The sequence below is a fragment of the Falco cherrug genome, chromosome 6, assembly GCF_023634085.1.
Source record: "Falco cherrug isolate bFalChe1 chromosome 6, bFalChe1.pri, whole genome shotgun sequence".
NCBI lineage: Eukaryota > Metazoa > Chordata > Aves > Falconiformes > Falconidae > Falco > Falco cherrug.
The window spans coordinates 15,975,118-15,996,325 of NC_073702.1; the positions used below are offsets into that span (position 1 = coordinate 15,975,118).

Sequence of the window (21,208 nt, forward strand, 5' to 3'; positions counted from 1 at the left end):
CTAAAAGATTGGTTTAAAATTCTAACATAAATGAGTAATAGTATACAATGCATGTTTCAGGAAAACAGTGCAAGAAGCAGTATGCTGCACAGCAGTGTTCAGAGTCACTGCTTTGAATATGGTGCTCACAAGTCCTGCTGCAAACAGTAGATACACTGAAGCAAAGGCTGTTTAGGGCCCTAAGGACTGCTGTGAGCAATTGGAAACTTCGTGTCATAAGGAATTATGAGGTATTTTCAAAGGACAAACAAACGCTAGGCAGCACGTGGCTTCAGTGAGAGGTGGAGGTCTGGCTTTTACCTTGTGCTGTTGAAAACATTTGTGTGCTTCCCTAGCCACGTTTCATATAGTGATAATTTTTATTAACAAAATCATGGCCTTTCAACTTTTTTTTAATTAATTTCGTTTTTATAAATACATTTTAGCAGATGATAAGATCTACGTACTATATTTTTGCACACAAGGAAAGAGAGAATGTAGATTTAACTGAAAAGACTGAGGAGACTGGGGAAAGTAGTGGTGTCAGAGATAATTACAACCCTTGCCATAGACCCAGCCTGACAGACCATTATTCCTCATTGCAGACATGGCCAGGGAATGGATTGCTGCCCACATAAATTGTTCTCACCAACCATTACTTGCTGTACTTTTTCCTGAGGGATCCTTAACCATCCACCATTAAGTGTTATGTGTCCAGAAGTGCTTGATACCATATTTGTGTATCCCCTTGTGTGACAGGAATGGTCATAAGTGTCATACGACAGGACAGGATTTTTTATGTGTCACACTTTTTAATGGATGGGTACCCTTCATGCGCTGGGGAATCACAGGTATATTCTCCATCTGAGTGGAAAATGGAGATTAAAGAGGGCTTATGTAAGAATCCAGAAAATGCTTCATGATCCTGAAAAATTAGATAGTACTCTGTTAGATATTTGAATGAGTAAATTTTAAAATATATTTTAAGACTCCTAAATTCCTGAAAATGACATTTTTGAAGGTCTGAAATAAGATACTCTGCCAATAAGTGAGAATTCTTCCTTCTTCATCATTTCCATAAAACAAATTCTGTCCTTAACAAGTCATACCTAACTCAAACACAACTCCAGTAAATTTTATAAGGTTTAGGTATTGTTTCAGGAGTATATTCTTGTTCAAGGAAACTCATATACGCATGCTTAATGATAAGATTGAGCAGATGCTCATTGCTATCTAATTGGGATGGATTCAGAATTTACTGAATTCTTACTTGGGTCCTATAAATTAATTTTCTTCTTGAGCTGAGACATTTTATACATAATGGTCACTTTCTTGTAGCAGCCTGGCAGCAGGCAAGGGAGGTGCTAGAACCTTTTTGTCACTCCTGTTCTCCTTTTTGAAGTGGAGTTGGAACTTCCCACTCCAATACTTTTAACCTGGATCAAAGAATTTGGAAGTATTGTTTAAATGTAAGCTCCTATTGAGTCCATGCTAGAACCAGTATAACTCTGAGTATAACCCTGCCTCAAAGAAAATGTAAAGCAAAAGTGTTTTTCCATGAATGCACCCAACCAGTCTGGAAATATTTTCCCTAGGAGTTTTCAAAACCAATTCAGTTAAAAGTGATTTAAACTTGGTTTAAAGAGACGCTGACAGTAGTTATTTATATAAAGAGAAACAGTTTAGAAAGTCACGATGGCTTGACCCTGGCCAAAGGCCAGGTGCCCACCAAATCTGCTCTGTTACTCCCCCTCCTCGACTGGACAGGGTTAGATAAGGGTTGAGATAAGGACAGGGAGAGATCAGTCACTAATTACTGTCACAGGTAAAACAGCATCGACATGGGAAGAAAATTAATTTAATTTACTACCAATCAAATCAGCGTAGGGTAATGAGAAATAAAACCAAATCTTGAAAACACCTTCCCCCCACTCCTCCCTTCTCTCCAGGCTCAGCTTTCCTCCCTCATGGACTGTCTGCAACGGGAGGGACCCCACGTTGGGGCAGGGAATGGGGCTTGCAGTCAGTCCATCACACATTGTTTCCTTCTCAGGGGGAGGGCTCCTCACACTCTTTCCCTGCCCCAACGTGGGGTCCCTCCTATTGGAGACAGTCCATGAACTTCTCCAACATGAGCCCTTCCCATGGGCTGCAGTTCTTCACAAACTGCTCCAGCAGTTTCCAACATGGGCTGCAGCCCTTCAGGCACAGGCTGCTCCAGTGTGGGTCCCCCACAGAGTCACAAGTGCTACCAGCAAACCTGCTCCAGCATGGGCTCCTCTCTCCATGGGTCCACAGGTCCCACCAAGAGCTTGCTCCAGCACGGGCTTCCCACAGAGTCACAGCCTCCTTTGGGCACCCACCTGCTCCAGCATGGGGTCCTCCACGGGCTGCAGGTGGAGATCTGCTCCAGCGTTAACCTCCATGGCTGCAGGGCACAGCCTGCCTCACCGTGGGTCTTCACCACGGGCTGCAGGGGAATCTCTGCTCCGGCACCTGCAGCCCCTCCTGCCCCTCCTTCTGCACCGACCTGGGGGGCTGCAGAGTTGTTTCTCTCATGTATTTTCACTCCTCTCTCTCCTCTGCTATTGTTCTGCCCAGGGCTTTTTTGCCCCTTCTTAAACATGCTGTCCCAGAGGTTCTGCCACCGTCACTGATGGGCTTGGCCTTGGCCAGCAGTGGGTCCTGAGGCCGGCTGGTATTGGCTCTATTGGACATGGGGGAAGCTTCTGGCAGCTTTTCACAGAAGCCACTTCAGTGTCTGGTCCCACTCAGTGGGAGGAGGGAGAGGTGGTTTTTAATTCTCCGTGCGGCAACTAGGAATAATTGCAGTTACTCAGAGACTTAATGTATCGCAGCGATATTCACGGGTTCATTTGCTTATTGCAATGGGTACACAGCAAAGGGAAGAGTTTTGTAAACTTGAATTCTTAAACACATGGTACAAGAAAGCAGAGTAATCAATAAACTTGAATTCTCAAACTTCAGACATAGGGCTATTGTACAAGAAAATAGAGAGGGAAAGAAGGAAAAAAAGAAAGAGAGAGAGTATTCACCACCCTCAGATGCCATGTTGTCTTGATCCACAGTCTTCTACGGGCTGCAGCTAGTCCTCATTTTTTATGGATCACAGCTAGTCCTGAGGTAGTGGGCGCATGCCTGTGCCTCCGTGGAATGCATTTTTATGTCCTCAATCTCTGCCCAGTTCCTCCCTTGAGGCAGGCCTTTGACCATCAATGCACATGCACATTAGGCCTTGTGGAAAGTTCTCAAAATGAGTCTGGGGATGGTACCTGGGTCTGGGGTCTCTTCCAACCCCTGCTAGAATCCTGTGTGATTGACCTTGCCTTCTGCGTGCAGGTGTTTTGCCTCTTAACCTACACGACTGGGCACAGAAAAGGGCCACCCCGCTAATACAAAATGTGTCTCATAATTTTTCAATTCTCGGTATGCTCAGGCAGGGCCAATGCTTAAGACATTCCAAGACTATGGACAATTCTGAATAGTCCCTCACACCCTGTAGCCCCCCCACTACCAAAACCTTGCTACACAAACCCAGCACAAAGTGCTTCCAGTGAAAAGAAAGGAAATTTAAATGAATCACCAGAGCTTGCAGAATAATAAATCCTGATAGGGGAAAAAGGATTCAAAACAGTAAAGCTAACAAAAGCACTCAGAACTAGAGAAGATACCATAATTGAGGAAACCTGGGTGAAAGTACTAAAGCAGCAGGAAAGCTGAATTGATTTCCAGGAGCTGTATAATACAAGGAAAGATTGGCAGATACATCACATACTAGAAAAACACCTGCTGTGCACAAGTAAGAAATGCCTCCTTTATATACTGTCCTTTAATATTTTTAACATTATTGACAATAAGGTTATCCTTCTGGCTGCAATGATTTTCTGTGGATTTGGCTATTGCACAAAGGTTTCAATGGATGATCCCAATCACCTTTGCATTATCCTGGTGTTTTCTAGAAAGAGATTTAATGAATCTTTGCATGAAGGGTAATTCAACTTAAAGTCTAAACTGATAGAGTATGATGCTCCTTAGGATTTTCCAGTAATTTAAAACATAATGGCAATAGGAATAAATAATAGTAACGACTTTAAAATAAAGTGATTTACATCTACTATTTATTAACTGAAGAAGCTTGGGAAGCTGTCCCCTCCAACTTCCATAGCTTTGCCCTAGATAATACAGTGAAAGCACTAAAAGAACTTGTGTCTTTAAGTATTGAGCCCACTGTGGCATATATTTTTTGACATTCTCAGCTTAGCACTGTCATTATTAAAGGGTGTTGGGTGTCCTTCCTTTCAAGGAAGACCTTTAGCATACGCTGTGAAAATGGCGTGTACAGGGCTTTCAGTGTGAATCTCAGAGCATAGTACTCCTACTATACAGGTGGAAAAAGCACAGGCATATAGAAAATTATACTCTGCTGTGGAGAGCCACAACACTGTATCACTAGAGTAAAAATTATGTCTATGGCACATTGTACAGAGGGTTTATAATCTTTTCCTTTAAAAACAGGATTAGTTTAAAAGTCAAAAGCTGGTTAAATACAGCTGTGTCTGTGTTATTAATGTGTAACAAGCCAGTCTCCTCTGCATTGTGCAATATCTAAAAAAAAAGAAGTTATCAAAATCTGTGTTGGCATCCCAAAGCTCAATCTTATACAAAATTTTTATTTCATTAAATCAGTTCACTGATGTAGTACTGATTCAAGGAGAAGAATTTGAATTACCAATGTCATGTCATACCATGCAAATGCTTCTTGATGATTTTCCTTCTAATCTAATGTCTTGACCAAAGATCAAAGGAATATTTTAACATGGGAAATTATAATACAAATTGTGTCCCTTGCCATTTCAGAAGAGGATTATAAGAATGTCAGAGAACAGTTCATCTTCCCTACACTTTTTTCTTCATATGTCATAAGGCTGGTGACATGAGGTGATGGTGCTCTGATATTGTTCTGGTCTCTTCTCCTCCTTTTCTACAATATTTCTGTCTCTTCTCCCATTTTCTCTCACAGTTTGTGACATTCTTCCTTCATATGATTCTGGAAGGTTAGGGGTTTTTTCTCTTTATACTTCTGGAGTTGTCAGTACTCCAGTTTAAAATCTGGAGCTTTTGCTAGTATGCAATAGACACCATGGCTGCCTGATTTTCTTTTGATGACCTATAAATCTGCATCCATATTAGTAGATAATGTAGTTCAATAGGAGTAGATTTACAGGGCAAATCGATTAGTGCTGAGGACCCAACATCCCCATTATTCTTGCTTCAGGGAGCTTTAACTCACACTAGACCCGGTCTGGCCCCAGGGACTGAATGCCCATTAGCAGCTGGAGAACCTGAGGTGTGAGACAATCTTCTGGTGCAGATTCATCTGAAAGAAATTGAGTTCATGGACTCTTGAGACCACTCCACAATGTGAACCAAGGTGTTTCAGCTGGGGACAAGAAGGTTTCATTCAAAACCATGCTCCGGATCTGAACTCAAACACTAATATAAACATGTAATACATTTCAGCAAAGCACTCCAAATTTGTTTCAAGATTTGCAGCCTCAAAATTCCAATATTTTCCTTGTTTCTTTCATGCATTATTCACTTTCTTCATCTCATGTATGTAATTATCCAATGATTTTTTTCATGGAGCCAAGCACAGGTGTACAGCATATAGGCAAAAGATTCTGACTTGCTGTCCCCTTTCATTTGCTTCTTGTATTTTTAAAGGATAGCAGGACAGCATGAAATTGTGAAATCCACTTGGGAGAAGTCCCTGGCCCTTGAAGCATTTATGTGTTTCTTGCAGCTGAGATTAATTCAGCAGAATATGGGAGACCTTGTCATCTTCTTAACCAAGTACAGTGACAGACTGCTTTTGAGAGAGAATAAGTCATTCAGGACGTCATATTTCAGTATACTAACTCTTGTAAATTGGCTGTGATTTTCTTTCTATGTAGTTAGCTGTTATATTTTCAAGCTTTGTATTATTTTGTGGAACTTCTAAAAAACTCTTTTCTTTGCCTCATTTGAAATCACTCTTCTTTGTATTAGGGTGTTATGGCATCAACAGTGAAATGTTAGAACATTGCTTATTTTAATAACAATAAACTTACAATTTGTTATGACACCTGCTATTTTTAATCTTCTCCACAACAGCAAAGTAAGACTATAAAAAGAAATAGCCAATGTTGATATATACAGCTCAATAGAAGAATGTATGAAAATTGGGGTTTTTTTTGAAGTGAAGACTAAAGTCTTATGTATTTTGGCAGTCAGCAATGATGATCTGCCTTTTCTATAAAGAAACAGAAACACATTTGAAAACTTGTTTTAGAGATCATCACCATCAATTATAGATTTCCAGGGAGAATTCAGTTTATTGTTTCTCTTTTAATCAGCTGAACTGTGTAATGCTGATATTAAAACAGTTGAAAGCAGGCTTCTTGATGCTGCACAAACGAAAGCAATCCAGTATCTCATTTACATTCCTCTAGTGGTGTCTGCAGCAGATCTATAAATAGAATAGGCTACACAGAGAAATTTATTATTGCAGCTGATAGCAATTTTCTTTTGCAAAGGTGTCTGGAGGCATTATTCATGAGATTCATTCTGGTAGACTCTCCAGCTGAGATCCTTGCTCCCCAGAACTGCAGGTGGTCAGTTTAGAAACACACTAATCAACTGCTATGCACAAAGACTGTCAAAAGACTTACTTATTTCCCTCTTTTAAAAAATACAGGAGTTCTCTCAGCTCCATATTATTTTCTCTAACCTGATTGCACGGATATTATAAGCAGTGAACAGATTTTTAGAAATCACATGTATTTGACATTTTATCACTGAACATCCTAATGATTATGCTGTTATCTGGAAAAAATGTAATGGCTGTGGTTTGATACAGCTGACATCATGTCTTCTGCATTCATACCCACAGGCACATGTGACCTTATCAAGTATAAGGCAGACATGTTTGTATTAAATACTAAGGATATATAGGAATCACAGGAACTGACCTATCTAGCTGTCATGTAATTTCAGTCATAAAACAAGGGGAAAATTGAATAAGACCTTTCATGAAATTGTATTTATAATAAGTGATAGATGGGGATGTCTTAGACTCCTGCTTTCCCTATCTGATTTTGGGTTTCTTACCATATCTGCCATTGTGCTGCATCTATATACTAAAAAAAAGTTTAATATATACAAGCAGAATATGTACATTTCTCAACATTTGTTTCTATAATCCCTCAAGTCTGATTACAACTTATTTTTCCCTTGTCTATTCTAATATTCTTTCTATGATTGAGAACATAAGATAAATGAAAGCAGAGATATTACCTGTTTATTCTGATTCTATTTCAGTATAATCACTACTTCAAGTATTCATATTTCAGTTTTTATTTATGACCCTACTGTGTTGTCACAAGCTGTAAGTAACACTTGAATGTACAAATGATGTTTCCATTTGCAAAGTAAACTACAACTTTTACATTTTCTGTTTTCACTTTCTTTCCTTTTTTTCAGACGTAATAGAAGAGCTGGTTTTCTGTAGCAGTTACTTCAATTACATTATGAAAGCAGCAGCACAAATAACTAGTGAGACATTAGAAAAGTCACATATCTTACCATGAAAGGAAAGCTAAATTAAAATATAAAATTAAACCCAAAAGAACCTGTCAACTCAAATTACCCATAAAGCATTCTGGCATCTCTAATGCCAGATACACAAGCAACACTAAAAAAAAAAAAAAAAAAAGGTTGAGAATTAAGAGCAGCAAAACAAAGGAATGTGTTAACCATGTCAAATGTCACTGATTTTCTGTGAGTTTAAAACCCATCCTGTTTTTCTAAGTGTGTTGTTGTACTTATACTTTTTAACTAATTATTTTTTTATTTAAATTTTCCAGTGATGCAGAAAATTGGTTTTGTGAATGCCCTAAACTCTACTCTGGAAAACTTTGCCAGTTTGTGACTTGTGATGAAAATCCATGTGGAAATGGTGCTACATGTTTTCCAAAGTCCAGGCAGGATGCTGTTTGCCTTTGTCCATATGGAAGATCTGGCATCCTCTGCAGTGATGGTAAGAACTGTACTTTTCATGCATCAGTCATAGTTTCTGTCCTTTATAAAAGCTGTGGTGAGAAATAAGTCAAGTACTTTGAAGGCAAAACAGTGAAAGAGACCACCTCTCCACCTTCAAACACAGCCCAAAATCCAGTCACAAGCAAAGAATGTATGAGCTGGGCATCCTCCCTATGTGCTGTTTCATAAAAGTGCCAGCCAGAGAAAGGGAGACAGAGGGATCAAAGAAGCTGAAAGTAGACAAGCTACGAAATACCAAGTAATGTCTGATGTTTTAGTAATTTCCCCGGAAAAAAACTGAGAGTGAGATTTGACTGAGAGCTCCTTTGGAGAAAATATCTACTGTAGATTGATTTTTCCTCTGCGTAGGGAAGCATTACTTCGTACATTTCGTAAATAAAAGGAGTATATAAACAATATTTTCTGGATTGTAAAAATACCACTGGGTCTAAAATGTGATTCATTTCTCAGGTCAAAAAGAGAAACAAATTAAAATTTACCAAGTGCTTTGCTATGAAACAGGAGACAGGAGGAAGGGAAATTAATAAAGCTAAGTAAATAGGTCATTTTTACTAATATTATAAAGTGAAGGGCTTTTATTCCTTAAAGCATTGATTATAAGGATTGTTCTAGGTCATAAATTCCTGTCTGTGAACATCCAAGGTATTCTTTTCCCCTAACACTGAATGTAGCGGGAAGTATGACTGAAAAATCTGCATATAGAAAATAATCACTGGTTCTGAGCTGATTTAGCAGTGTAAATGAAGTGCACTTTAAAATAAAGATTAACCAATGTTCAGGTCGGATAAAAGCCAGTATTGTCTTTTTCTTCATAACAGACACATCTTTACCTCTTATTTAAAATTTTAATTTCCAGAATTTTCAGTAGAGGAACATTTATGTTTTATCCATGTTTTCATCTAACCCTGATAATTGATAGTCAATAGCAAAGATGTAGGCAAGTGTATGAAACATGTATGATATTTTTTTTATAATCTTTCTTAACTTGCAGTAGCCCAAAATATTGGGGCTTCATGTGGTGTGTTTGGTGTCTGGGTTGGCCCTTGAGATTTCTTTTCTTCCGTACACTTCTCTAATTAGTTTTTGTGGCCATTTAAACTTGATATGTAAAAACCTGTGCCAAAGAGCTCCAGAGCTTAAGCATATTGCTTGTGCAGAAGTACTTCCATTTGTTTGCTTAACTGTGCCAATTGCTAATGACATTAAATGCCTCAAGCTTCTTTGTTAGAACGGATGTTTCAGAGTTGTTCCCTGTTTTATGAATGTTTCCCTGTTCACCTTCTCCATGTCTTTCCTGATTTTACATATATCCTTACTATAACCCTCCCAAAATTATTTCTGAAGTCCAAATTGATTCATTCATTTTTAGGGCACCAGCCATGCTGTATCTTGAGTCATACAGGCTGCCTTTCTTTGTTTCTTCTCAATTCCACTGCATCCCCTTTGAAATGAGGGGCCACAGCTGACTGCAATATTCAAGGTGTGATAAGGCCAGTGCTTTATACAATGGTGGTTGACATTTTTCTGTTTTACTCTCCTTTTCTTAACCATTTCTTCCATTCTGTTTCCTTTTCTGAGTACACTGACGTTTTCATGAAACTGCTTGTTAGAACTCATAACACCTCTTTCAATGCACATGTCAAGTTCAGAGCCCACCATTCAGTATCTAATGCTAGGATTGTTTCTGTAATCTACCTCAATTTACATCTGTCAACACTGAGTATCATCTAATGCTTTTTCCCTGTAGTTGCTCAATGAGGCTCTTCTGCAACTCTTTGTAGTTAGTTGTCTCTAAATTGAGAGTCTGAATAAAAATTGAGAGGCTAAATTGAGAGAAAGTGCACAAATTCAGTCATTTATTAGACTTCAGAGCTGAAGGCTTTGATAGCACAGAAAGAATGACATTTTATTGAGTGGAAAGCAAAGCCTCTGTCTGGACCATCACTGTAAGCAAACAAAATGAGGAAAAACACTTAGTTTCATAGGACAGAGTATAAATCTAGGCTCAATAAGCCTGCAGCATAAAAAGTTATTGAAATAAAAAAGATTATTTTACTGAACTGTGTTTTGAAAGTTTAGAAGGAATAGAAATAAGCTGAGCACAGACAGAAGTCTTGTTAAGCTTGACTTTGCATTGAATCTTAAAATGAGCTACAAAAGGCCTTTGTATCATATATGCTAAAACTGAACAAATAGGGGAGAAACAGAGCCACAATGCAGTGAAGGCTGTGTGCAGCCTTAGGGATAGTCCTAGCAGCATCAAAGCCGTACGTTTGGTGAGATATTTGAAGATAATGATAGGCTGCCTAATTACAATGGTAAAACAATGTAAATTATAGTAGAAACAGAAGACAAATGTAATTGTTTACTATAACAAAATCAGTAGCCTAGATACTAAAGTTATTAGAAAGAAATGGTCCATAAAATTCAAAGTCTAGGCGCATGCATTTTTAATGAATCATCTCCCCTTTAAGATACTCAATAATATTGTCTCTACTATTAAGATTAGTAAACAAGTGCATGCTACTTTTGGTCTGAAACACTGAAGAAAATCTAGTTTCTTCTAAATGCTCATCAAACAACAGTTGGTCTTCACCAACAAGACATGTACAAGATGTTACAGTGATTATTTGATAAAATGAATATAGCAAATGTACCAAATAGAACTGCAGATTTCATGCCAGCATTGCTGTTCCTACCAACAGAGATTATTTACAAAAGACAAAGTAAGGATAAATAGAGATGGAGACAGAGCCACAAAGGAGCCCACTGCTACAGGTCTTGTCTGTATCAGAGCTCCAGCTGCCATCTGTTAGAGAGCTGGAAGTCATGCTAAGAACAACATCAATATCTAAAAATATGTAAGAAAAAGTGATAATAAAACTATTGTCACTATTTAAAAAAAAATGTTTGGTACAACAAGTTTAAAATAGATCATTTTATGAGGAATGCACAGCATTCTAAAGTGAGAGAACTACAGGGATACTGTCAATGTGACAAGGCAAAAATTTGACAGGTAGTGACTTCTATTAGACAGACCTATGTAAATACGGGAAAACAGACAGGCTCCTGGGACTAACAAGGACTTCAGTTTCTGAAGCAGATGGAGCATACTGCAGTCTAAGCAGGCTGGAAACAATTGCTCTGAGTTTATCTTAGTTACGTTATGCTTGGTTCAGACATCAAGAAAAGCTTCCTAGAAGGATGACCATTTCTCCAAATATACAGTAAAATGCATTATATCTCAATACACATCTTTTCTTGTTTTTATTATTAGATGACCATGTCATTATAACTGCAAGGTGACCATCATATATTGAAATCTCTCTCAAGAAGCTACATAGCTAAGTCATAATGGGCCAAAAGGGACGTGCGATGATAATATAAGTTAGAAGAGAGAACAGACTGCATTGATTAGACAAAGGACCTGGCCAGAGAAGCATACTGACCAGCCAACTATTTACACGTGACTCGTCCTTTTTGTCCCTGTATCCTTCTATTTTTCCAGCACTTGTTCCTCCCCAAATCACCTAATTCCCTCCTTTTCCCCACCTTTGGTTCTTCCCTTAAACATCCCTAAGTCCTGTGCTATTCAAAAATATTCTTCACTTGCATCCCATAATGTGTCCCATACCCTCTGGCAGTTACACCCCTCTGTCCAAAACACCGACTGCTCCAGCAGTGACTCATTGTGCTGGGTGTCACACCTGGACACTAGGGTTGAGGGTCTCCTGGGTCAGCCCTGGGAAGGCCCTGACAGGGTGTCCCTTCCTCTGAATCCTTCATTTGGGTTCCCCCCTGACTTTGGCCTCTGTGCTCCTCTGGGATTATGGAGATGGGCCTGTGGTGGGCTGATGGCTCCTGGAACAGGGCTAGGAGTAGTTGTAGCAGGTATTAATTGAGTTCCCCCACCTGCCATTCTCTCTCTCTCTGTGCTGCTTTGTGGGTGTGCGAGTGAACATTTATCACAGAACAAAATACTGTGGATCTGAGGGGTTAAACGCCCTCATGACTTTCAACTCAGGGGGGTGGAGTTGCCTGAAACAAGAATTTAGTCAGTTACTAAAATAGAAAACAGGAAATACATAGCAATGCCCATGGTCAATATGTAGCAATTTGGAACAGAAACTATGCCTACATAGGTAGCTGAACTCAATCTCCCAAGTGACTTTGTTTTTTTAACCTGTACATAAAGGGATCTATATCATTTAAACTAAGTCCAGTTATTCAGCTCTGGCTTTTCAGTAGTTTGGTGTGAAAGCAGCCAAAATTCAAGCCCTAGTCTGATAAATCCCCTTTCACATGTAATTTAGTAACAAGTTGTTTGCATTCTGTTTCTTGCAGATTGTAAATCCCCTCCAGTATTTAGGATCACACTGGTGAACAAAAGTGTTTACAAATAGCTGCATTTCATACCAAATGAATACATATTCTCCAACAGCGCTATGAACTTTTGTTTTCTGTAAAATGCTTTTTACAATACTTCCTATATGTTTGATTTTTCTACTTTTAAAAGTTGGTCAGGAAGACATATCAACAACTCAATATAGAAACAAGTAAGGATTAGGTTAGCACTAGAACTGCCTGTCATCCAGGGACATTTGTCGTTTCATAGGATCTAAGACTTCAATGAAAATCTGTGGTGCTTGCTCAACCCAGAGAAAGCTTGAGCTCAGACAGATATGTGGCTTTAAGGATTTTTTATGTATAAGACAGAAGTGTTAAAGAGGAAATATCAGGGTATCATTGTACTGTGGAGTTGTGATGGCCTGCTAAATATAAATGAAGCAGAAATAGTTCATTCACTTGGGATGTAAATGAACACCTGGACTTCTTAACACTTGATGTTGTCGTTAATTACGTGTTACACAAGAAACTGGGCCCTTCTGGGAAGCTGTTGGTCATAATATGAAGCATTTTATTAAGCCAGAAATCAAAGGCAAGGGCTTTGTAAGCACAAAGGAAAATTTAAGAGAAGCATTTCAAAGGAATGTGCATTGCTAAGATGAGTAATTGTGTCAAGTGCAGTGTTTTAGACCAAACTTCATTGTTTTAGTTTCAGTGTTTCACATATGTACACGTGTGAGGACATAGAACAGAGTCCTAACTGTGACATTGTATTTAAGAAACACACACCAAAAAGGGCCATCCACAGGGTGCATTCACAGCAATCTGTAACTGTGTTCCTTGCAACATTTCTGAGCAACACTTATGGTAATGCCTCACAGTCGAAAGGATTCCAGCAGGTTTTCTGTAAGATGTATTCCCTCTATGTATAAAGTTCATTTCAAAGAGCTGGAGTGGGGGATAGTCACTTGCTCCAAGCTCTGTAGAGTGAAAATCATCCTGCAAGTGAATTGCTTCTGTGCAGCTACGCTTGCACACAATGTCACCTTCAGAGCTGTTTGGATCTGCAAACTAAATTGTGCAGTTCAGTGACAGCAGATGCCCAAAGGGAATTTCCTCAGATAAAAAAAAATACTGCATTGCATGTTTCTGGTCAGTGGTAAGAGACTTTGGGGAATGCTGATCAGAGTTGCTATGCTTCCTGTTCAAGAGAATTTATTTTCTGAGTCATTTGGTTATAGCTGGGCCTTAATCTCCCCCTCTCCTCCAATGTGAGGAATGTCATAAATATTGTGAGACGCACTCACACACTATTAATGTCAGTGCCATATTATCAGTTTTTCAGATTCATATTTTCATCCTTGAGCAGTGAAATCACTTTTATTATTTCAAATCTTAGCTTCCAATCAGAAGTGCGAGTTACTAGTCCATATGATTACAGAAAAAAGTTAAGGTAATAGGGCCCATGATCTCCATGACTACTGATGCCACAAGACAAATAAAAGGAATACCTAAGTATTTACTGGGGTGGGGAGGGGAAGGAATACACCTGAATTACCCGTTACATGGATCACTAACTCCTCATACAATAATCTTCCAGATGTCAGGAGTCTTCTACCTTGAATCCTCAGCTGGCAATGCACCACCCTGCAGCTCCAGCACCACTTATCTTTTCCTCCTTGCACTTTCCACAATTTCTAGTGAGGAAAGTGGGTTGCCTATTAGAAAAAACAGCTTTAAAAACAGCTGAGCAAAGAGCTTTGGCTGGAACTCAGGGCAAAAAAGGAGTTTACTACCTCTGGAAGAAGGGGCAGGCAACTCAGGAGGACTATAACGATGTGGTGAGGTTATGCAGGGTGAAGACTGGAGAGGCAAAAGCCCAGCAAGAACTCGGGCTGGCTACTGACATAAAACATAACAAAAAATGCTTTTACAAACACTTTAGAAACAGAAGGAGGACCAAGAAGAATCTCCATCCTTTATAGGATGCAGCAGGGAACATTGCCAGAAAGGCTGAGGAAAAGGCTGAGGTACTCAGGGCTGACTTTGCCTCGGTCTTTAGTAGTAACACCAGTTACCCTCTGGGTACTCAGCCCCCTGAGCTCGAAGACAGAGATGAGGAGCAGAAGAAGTCCCAACAGTTCAGGAGGGAATGGTTAGTGACCTGCTGTACCCCTTGGGCATGCACAAGCCTACAGGGCAGGATGGGTTCCACCCAAGGGTACTGAAGGAGTTGGTGAAAGAGCTTGCTAAGCCATCATTTATCAAAAGTCCTGGCTAACCAGGGAGGTCCCAGAAGACTAGTGGTTAACCATGTGACACTCACCTACAAGAAGGGCAGGAAGATCAGGGAAACCACAGGTCTGTCAGCCTGACCTTGGTGCCAGGGAAGTTTATGGAGCAGATCATCCTGAGCTCCATCAGATGGCATGAGCAGGACAATCAGGAGATCAGGCCCAGCCAGCGTGGGTTTGTGAAAGGCAGGTCCTGCTTGACAAACCTGATCTCCTTCTACAAGATGACCCACCTAGTGGATGAGGAAGAGGTTGTGTATGGTGTCTACATGGACCTCAGTAAAGCCTTTGACACAGTTTCCCACAGCATTCTCCTGGAGGACCTGGCTGCTTGTGGCTTGGACAGGTGTACTCTGTGCTGGGTTAAAAGCTGGCTGGATGGCCAGGCCCGAAGAGCGGTGGTGAATGGAGTTACATCCAGCTGGTCACAAGTGGTGTTCCCCAGGGCTCAGTACTGGGGCCAGTTCTGATTAATATCTTTATTGGCAATCTGGACAATGGGATTGAGTACAACCTCAGAAAGTTTGCAAACACCAAGCTGAGGAAAGAGTGTTGATATCTGCTTGAGGTCAGGAAGGCTCTGCAGAGGGAGACAGACAGCCTGGACTGATGGGCCAAGGCCAAGTGTATGAGGTTCAGCAAGGAGAAATGCTGGGTCCTGCACTTGGGTGACAGCAACCCCACACAACACTACAGACTTGGAGAAGATTGGAAAGCTGCCTGGTGAAAAAGGAGCTGGGACCTGATTGATAGCCAGCTGAACACGAGCCAGCAGTGTGCCCAGGTGGCCAAGAAGGCCAACAGCATCCTGGCTGGTATCCAAAACAGTGTGGCCAGCAGGACAAGGGAAGTGATTGTCCCCCTGTACTCGGCAGTGGTGAGGCTGCACCTCAACTACTGTATTCAGTTTGGGGGCCCTCATTTCAGGAGGGATGTAGAGGTGCTGGAGCATGTCCAGAGAAGGGCCACAAGGCTGGTGAAGGGTCTGGAGCACAAGGCTTATGAGGGGTGGCTGAGGGAACCGGGGTTGTTTAGTCTGGAGAAAAAGAGAGTCAGAGGGGACCTTATTGCTCTCTACAGCTACCTGAAAGGAGGTTGTAGCGAGGTGAGTGTAGGTCCTTCTACCTTAAGGAGGCTGTGACCCTGTGGGAACCCCATGCTGGAGCAAGCTCCTGGTGGGACCTGCGAACCCATGGAGAGAGAAGCCCACGCTGGAGCAGGTTTGCTGGCAAGACTTGTGACTCCACAGGGGACCCACACTGGAGCAGCCTGTGCCTGAAGGGCTGCACCCCATGGAAGGGACCCACACTGAAGCAGTTTATGAAGAACTGCAGCCCATGGGAAAGGCTCACACTGAGGAGTTCATGGAGACTGTCTGCCATGAGAGGGACCCCATGCTTGGAGCAGGGGAAGAGTGTGAGGAGTCCTCCTCTGAGGAGGAAGAAGCAGCAGAGGCAACGTGTGATGAACTGACCACAACCCCCATTCCCTGTCCCCCTGCGCCATCGGTAGAGAGGAGATGGAGAATTTGGGAGTAAAGTTAAGCCCAGGAAGCAGGGAGGGGTAGGGGGAAGGTGTTTAAAGATTTGGTTTTATTTCTCATTACCCTGGTCTGGTTTGATTGGTAATACTTTTTTTCCTCAAGTGGAGTCTGTCTTGCCCCCATAATTATAATTGGTGACTGATCTCTCCCTGTCCTTATCTCAACCAAGGAGCCTTTTGTTATATTTTCTTTCCCCTGTCCAGTTGAGGAGGGAAGTGATAGAGCAGCTTTGGTGGGCACCTGGCCTCCAGCCAGGGTCAACCCACCACAGCTTAGAAGACTGGAAAGAAAATACAGTGCTTAGCAGTAATTTCCATTCTTTTTTTTCAGTGTTGTCTTTGCAAATATGTGAGCCGACATTTAGAACTGAATAATACTCATCCCACAGTGTATATGGCTGCTGATCCTGGAGCCAGACACTGAGCTGATAACTGTTCACAGTTAATCAATAATAATATAAAGAAGTGGATTATCAGATTGTAATTCTGTAGCCTGAAGTCTTCATCTCTTTCTGTCCCTTTCATCTGTCTTGGTTTTTGCAATGTATTGTAACGTTGTGGTTCAAGATGCATTGACAGTGAACACTGAAAGGAACATTAATTTTAACTCATAACAGAAAACTCAAAGATAATGAAACCATTATTCTCTTTCTCCTTTGTCACTTTATTGTCTCCTCTTTGTTAAGATTTTTTTCAAACTGTAGTTGATTTTTTTTACCTCTAACTGTTATGCTCACCTCTGATATGATGTACAATGTTAGCGAAGTAGGTAACCAACCATATTAATATATTTATATAATGGGATAATTTGTCATTATTTGTTTGTGAGGCAATGGGACAAATCATACCTTATTACTTGTTCAATACTGGGAATGCAAGAGAGGACGGTGATGAATGGCGTAGGACTGACAGAGAGACACAGGACAAGATCAAGGACAGAAAGTTGATAAAAGGCCTCAGTACTCTGTCAGAGATGTGTGTGGTTTAGACACAGTGTTAACTTTGTGGTTTTTCGTGGCTTATAATCAGACCCATTGGGATGCATATCTGTTCTTTAACACTTCAGACTATGCACTGCAAAAGCAGGAGTGTAAACCAGCTTAGATGGTTTCTAGGCAGGAACAGGGAGATAACCCAGTGTCGTTAGCTGTGCCCTCTGCTATTTCAACCAGCCCCAAACATTTTGTAATGTTTTGAAGGACTGTGTTTCAAGGAAAAGAAGACTATTAAGGTTATACAATTTTCTGCGCAGTTCTGGCCCCATAGCTTTATAAAGAAAAGAAAGCGAATAAAAGGAATAGGTGGAGTTTTCTTGCTTGACACAATTCTGCCAATTACTGTATCCTTCATACAGGGTTATCAATTTTTTCAATTCTAAAATGCTTTTTTTTAAAATTTTTAAAATACAACATGTTAAAGATATGTTAAAGTATGGCAAAGTTATCTGCATTAAAATCAAACTAATGAAGGTCACTGTATGAAAGATATCTCAAAGATTGAATGTTTTATACTGATGTACATTTACTGATAACCTTTAACTTTATGATGTGATTGGATAAAGATCTCTTGATAAATAGTATTTAGTGTAGAGAAGAAACATTATCAAAAATGTGGCATAAAATCTATAAGCAGCAGTCATGAAAAAGATAAAATATGGAATAGCCGTCAAGCTAGATATATTGAATTAGCCAGAAATAGAAACCTTTGACTCAGGATTAGTTCACATTCCCAAATACATTGGACTTTCCAGAGACCAGCATGCAGAGGACTACTTACAAACACTTACTGCATATACCTACCTGCTAAGGATAGGGTAGTTAATTAGATACTGCATCTGACTTTTACTAAGTGTAAGAAACTGCTTCAACACTGTGGAGAAAACTGCGAATAAGTAAACCAAAGTAATGTATAATTGTTTTCATAAAACATGCCTGAGGGGCTCCTAATATGTTATTATATATACTTATATATAATATACTTAAACAGTATTTCTCCATTTGGTGGCCACATGCCTTACATAGGTCTAGCTCCATATGGTGGTCACACACCGTTTCATGTAACATCCAAGCACCGTGCACACACAGGGGAGGACCAGCACAGAGGGGAGCAGAGGTGGGGTATGATGGAGGTTAGCAAGTGCAGGCAGTGCTTCTGCAAGTCAACAATAAAAAAGGACAGTCCAATCTGGGAATTTGAAACTCCCTAAACCCATCGATGGGTCTGAGTTGCTCATCTGAGGAAGACGTGCCCTGCTTCCTGCTGGCCTCCTGATAACCACTGTTACATAAATCTTTCTGTGCTCAGATATTAAGTTTAGCCCACTATTAGTGCTATACTGGATTTACCGTTGTTTTGACTTGGGTAATTGTACTACTGATTTATACTGTGCTGTAATTCTGAGATAAATTGTTTATCCCAAAAACTGTTGGCTGGTGGTGCCTGTTAATATCTGGAACCTATCTCACAGCAGGGATGTCTTAAGCCTCTACAGTGCTGGATGAGTTATTGAATGTACTTCATGGCCCCAGCAAAATGCAATCAAAACTGGGTAAAAAGACCATAAAGAGCTGAAAGGAGATGCTCAAGTAGTCAAAGATGGGCATTATTTATGAAAATTCTTTTTATCAGATGACATTCTCCATTATACCTTCTTCAGGACTTCACACAATATTCTTCAGAACGTGTCACTTCTGTCTAAGATGTTCCAATCTCAGGCTATCGCTGAGGTGTGTCTAAGAAGCATTTTAAACCTGCTTGACGTTGTCAAAATGTTGACATCTGACAGTTGACCAAATATAGCATGCAGAACCTGTCTGCAGATGTTGAGTATTGCTGTCTATATTTACTGGTATTAACAATTGTAATAAAATCGCTTATCTTTCTGTACCATTTTCTGTTAATTTATTGCTATAAAACTTCATGATCAATTTGCCCTGGTAGCTTTTTCTCTCAAGCCTGTATTCTTAGATTTAGCCTAAAAGCAGGAGGAAACAATAGGCGAAACCACAATTTAGAGACACAATGACCAACCTTTTCAGTACTGTGGGTAGCCCAGACCATATGTAGTATCACAGGCCATATATAAATGGTGATGCTAGTCTCTGGAATCAAATGATAGCAACTTCCTATGACAGCGAACTTACAAAACTAGATTTTGGATAACATGTTTAATTTAGTAAGGCCAGTTCCCACTTCTGACTTCTTAAAATACTAGCCACGTGTCCCTCATTTTAGGTAAAGTTATTTAAAGATTTATATTTTTTTAGTAACCTTGAATAGGAACAGTTCTGTTATCAACACAGTTTTATTATGACTCCAACAAAACCTTCACCCAGTAAATCTATCTATCACTTTGTTACATAAGAAAATGCATAAAGAAAAGCTGAGTCTGGTCTTAGTAGCCCTGAATTTTCTGCCCCCCAGCTCATGAGCTAAAACTGATCTTGCTTAAATGACATATAAGTTATATATATTTTAGGTTTTTTAACTAAATTTTAGTTATAAGTACAAATTGAGATCTTTGAGCCTTTTGTTACAGGACATGTCCAAATTGCAGTGAAATTGAAACTGGCATGTACTAATAATCTAAGAATATGGGTATATGTAACAATATTCTGTATGTTGTGCAGTACCTGGTCAGTGGGAGTAGCAGCCTTCTACGTCCAGGTCCCGCTGTTGTAGATCACTTTGCAGGACCTTCCTTTGTCAATGTTCAGTCCATCTTTATAGAGAATGCTGAAAGGAGCAAATAGAAAGGCAAAAAAATAACTCACCAGTTAGAAATCTTCAAGGAAACAGCTGAGACAATGGCATACTTCATCCTGGGAATACAGTGTTTTACCCTGCTGGGAATAACTTGTCAAGAATAGACTCTTCAGTGGTCTCTGTCAGTGAAATAAATTACCTGGCTCTGTGGAGGTACATGGTAGAATTTGCCTTTTGCCTTATAAAGGGCAGCAGTAAAAGACAATAAATACAAAGGCCTCCTTTATTTTAAATCTTCTTGTGTCTTAAATATTTTGTATTTCATTAAATAAAAGAAAAACAAACAAAGGGGGGGGGGACCAAACAAGAATACTTCACATTAAAGGAGCTGCCTGTTTGTCATAGCTTCCTGAGCAGCACAATAAGAACTTGAGCCTCCCTCAGGCATGGTCAGGTAATTTGAGGGAATACTAATGAACTGCAGCCAACAGCAAGTTTAAATATGGCGGAGTTGTATTTTTCGTCCATTGCAGCACATGACTCACAAAGGTCTGAGACTTGAGGTTACGTTCAGTCAGACTAGGCCGAGAACAAACTCATTGCCAGTTTTCTTCTAATTAGGACAAAATCACTGTTTCATATGGAAATTTCCTGGCTCCCATTTAAGATCCCAGAACAAGGCATAATGTGCCACATGTGTGAAGTAGTGCTTAATAAATGGGACAGTACACTCTGTATTGCTGCAGATTCCAAGTCTGTGCTAGAAAAGGTTTGTGAGAGCCTACGTCTACACCTTTTGCCAGATGCAGATACTCCAGCAACGTCTGACACTTCAGTGCCAATATGGCAAGTTTCCCAGGCTACAAATATAGAAACAAATTCCACAAACTGGAGATGGTGGTATAATTTTTAAAATTATGTGTGATTGTGTCTCCTGCACGGTAAGTATTTAGGGCCAGATGCTTAAAGGTACTTAGGCTAACATAGATTTACTTGGGGAATATTATAATTCTTTAATAGCACTTCCCAATCTGGTTTGTACATGGAGCAGCTACATATTCCTTCCCCTTCCAGTGCCTCCTACTGCCTTCATTAGTAAAGCAGGATCCAGTCACATTTGGTTCTCAGGTTAGAGATAGCTGCTTGAATTTTTTAAATCAAGCCCCATACCCAGTGTTTCAGGATTAAGCGTTACTCAGCTATTCTTCCTCTCCTGTTTT

The 21,208-nt window shown here is 40.1% G+C and overlaps 1 protein-coding gene across 1 annotated transcript in view; it reads left to right on the forward strand.

The window, feature by feature from the left end:
- The window catches only part of EYS (eyes shut homolog), an 873,960-nt gene that overhangs the window by 797,925 nt on the left and 54,827 nt on the right, over nt 1-21,208 (forward strand). The window contains exon 41 of the mRNA XM_027809136.2: nt 7,905-8,077. Coding sequence (XP_027664937.2) covers nt 7,905-8,077 — 173 coding nt within the window. The remainder of the gene's footprint in view (nt 1-7,904; nt 8,078-21,208) is intronic.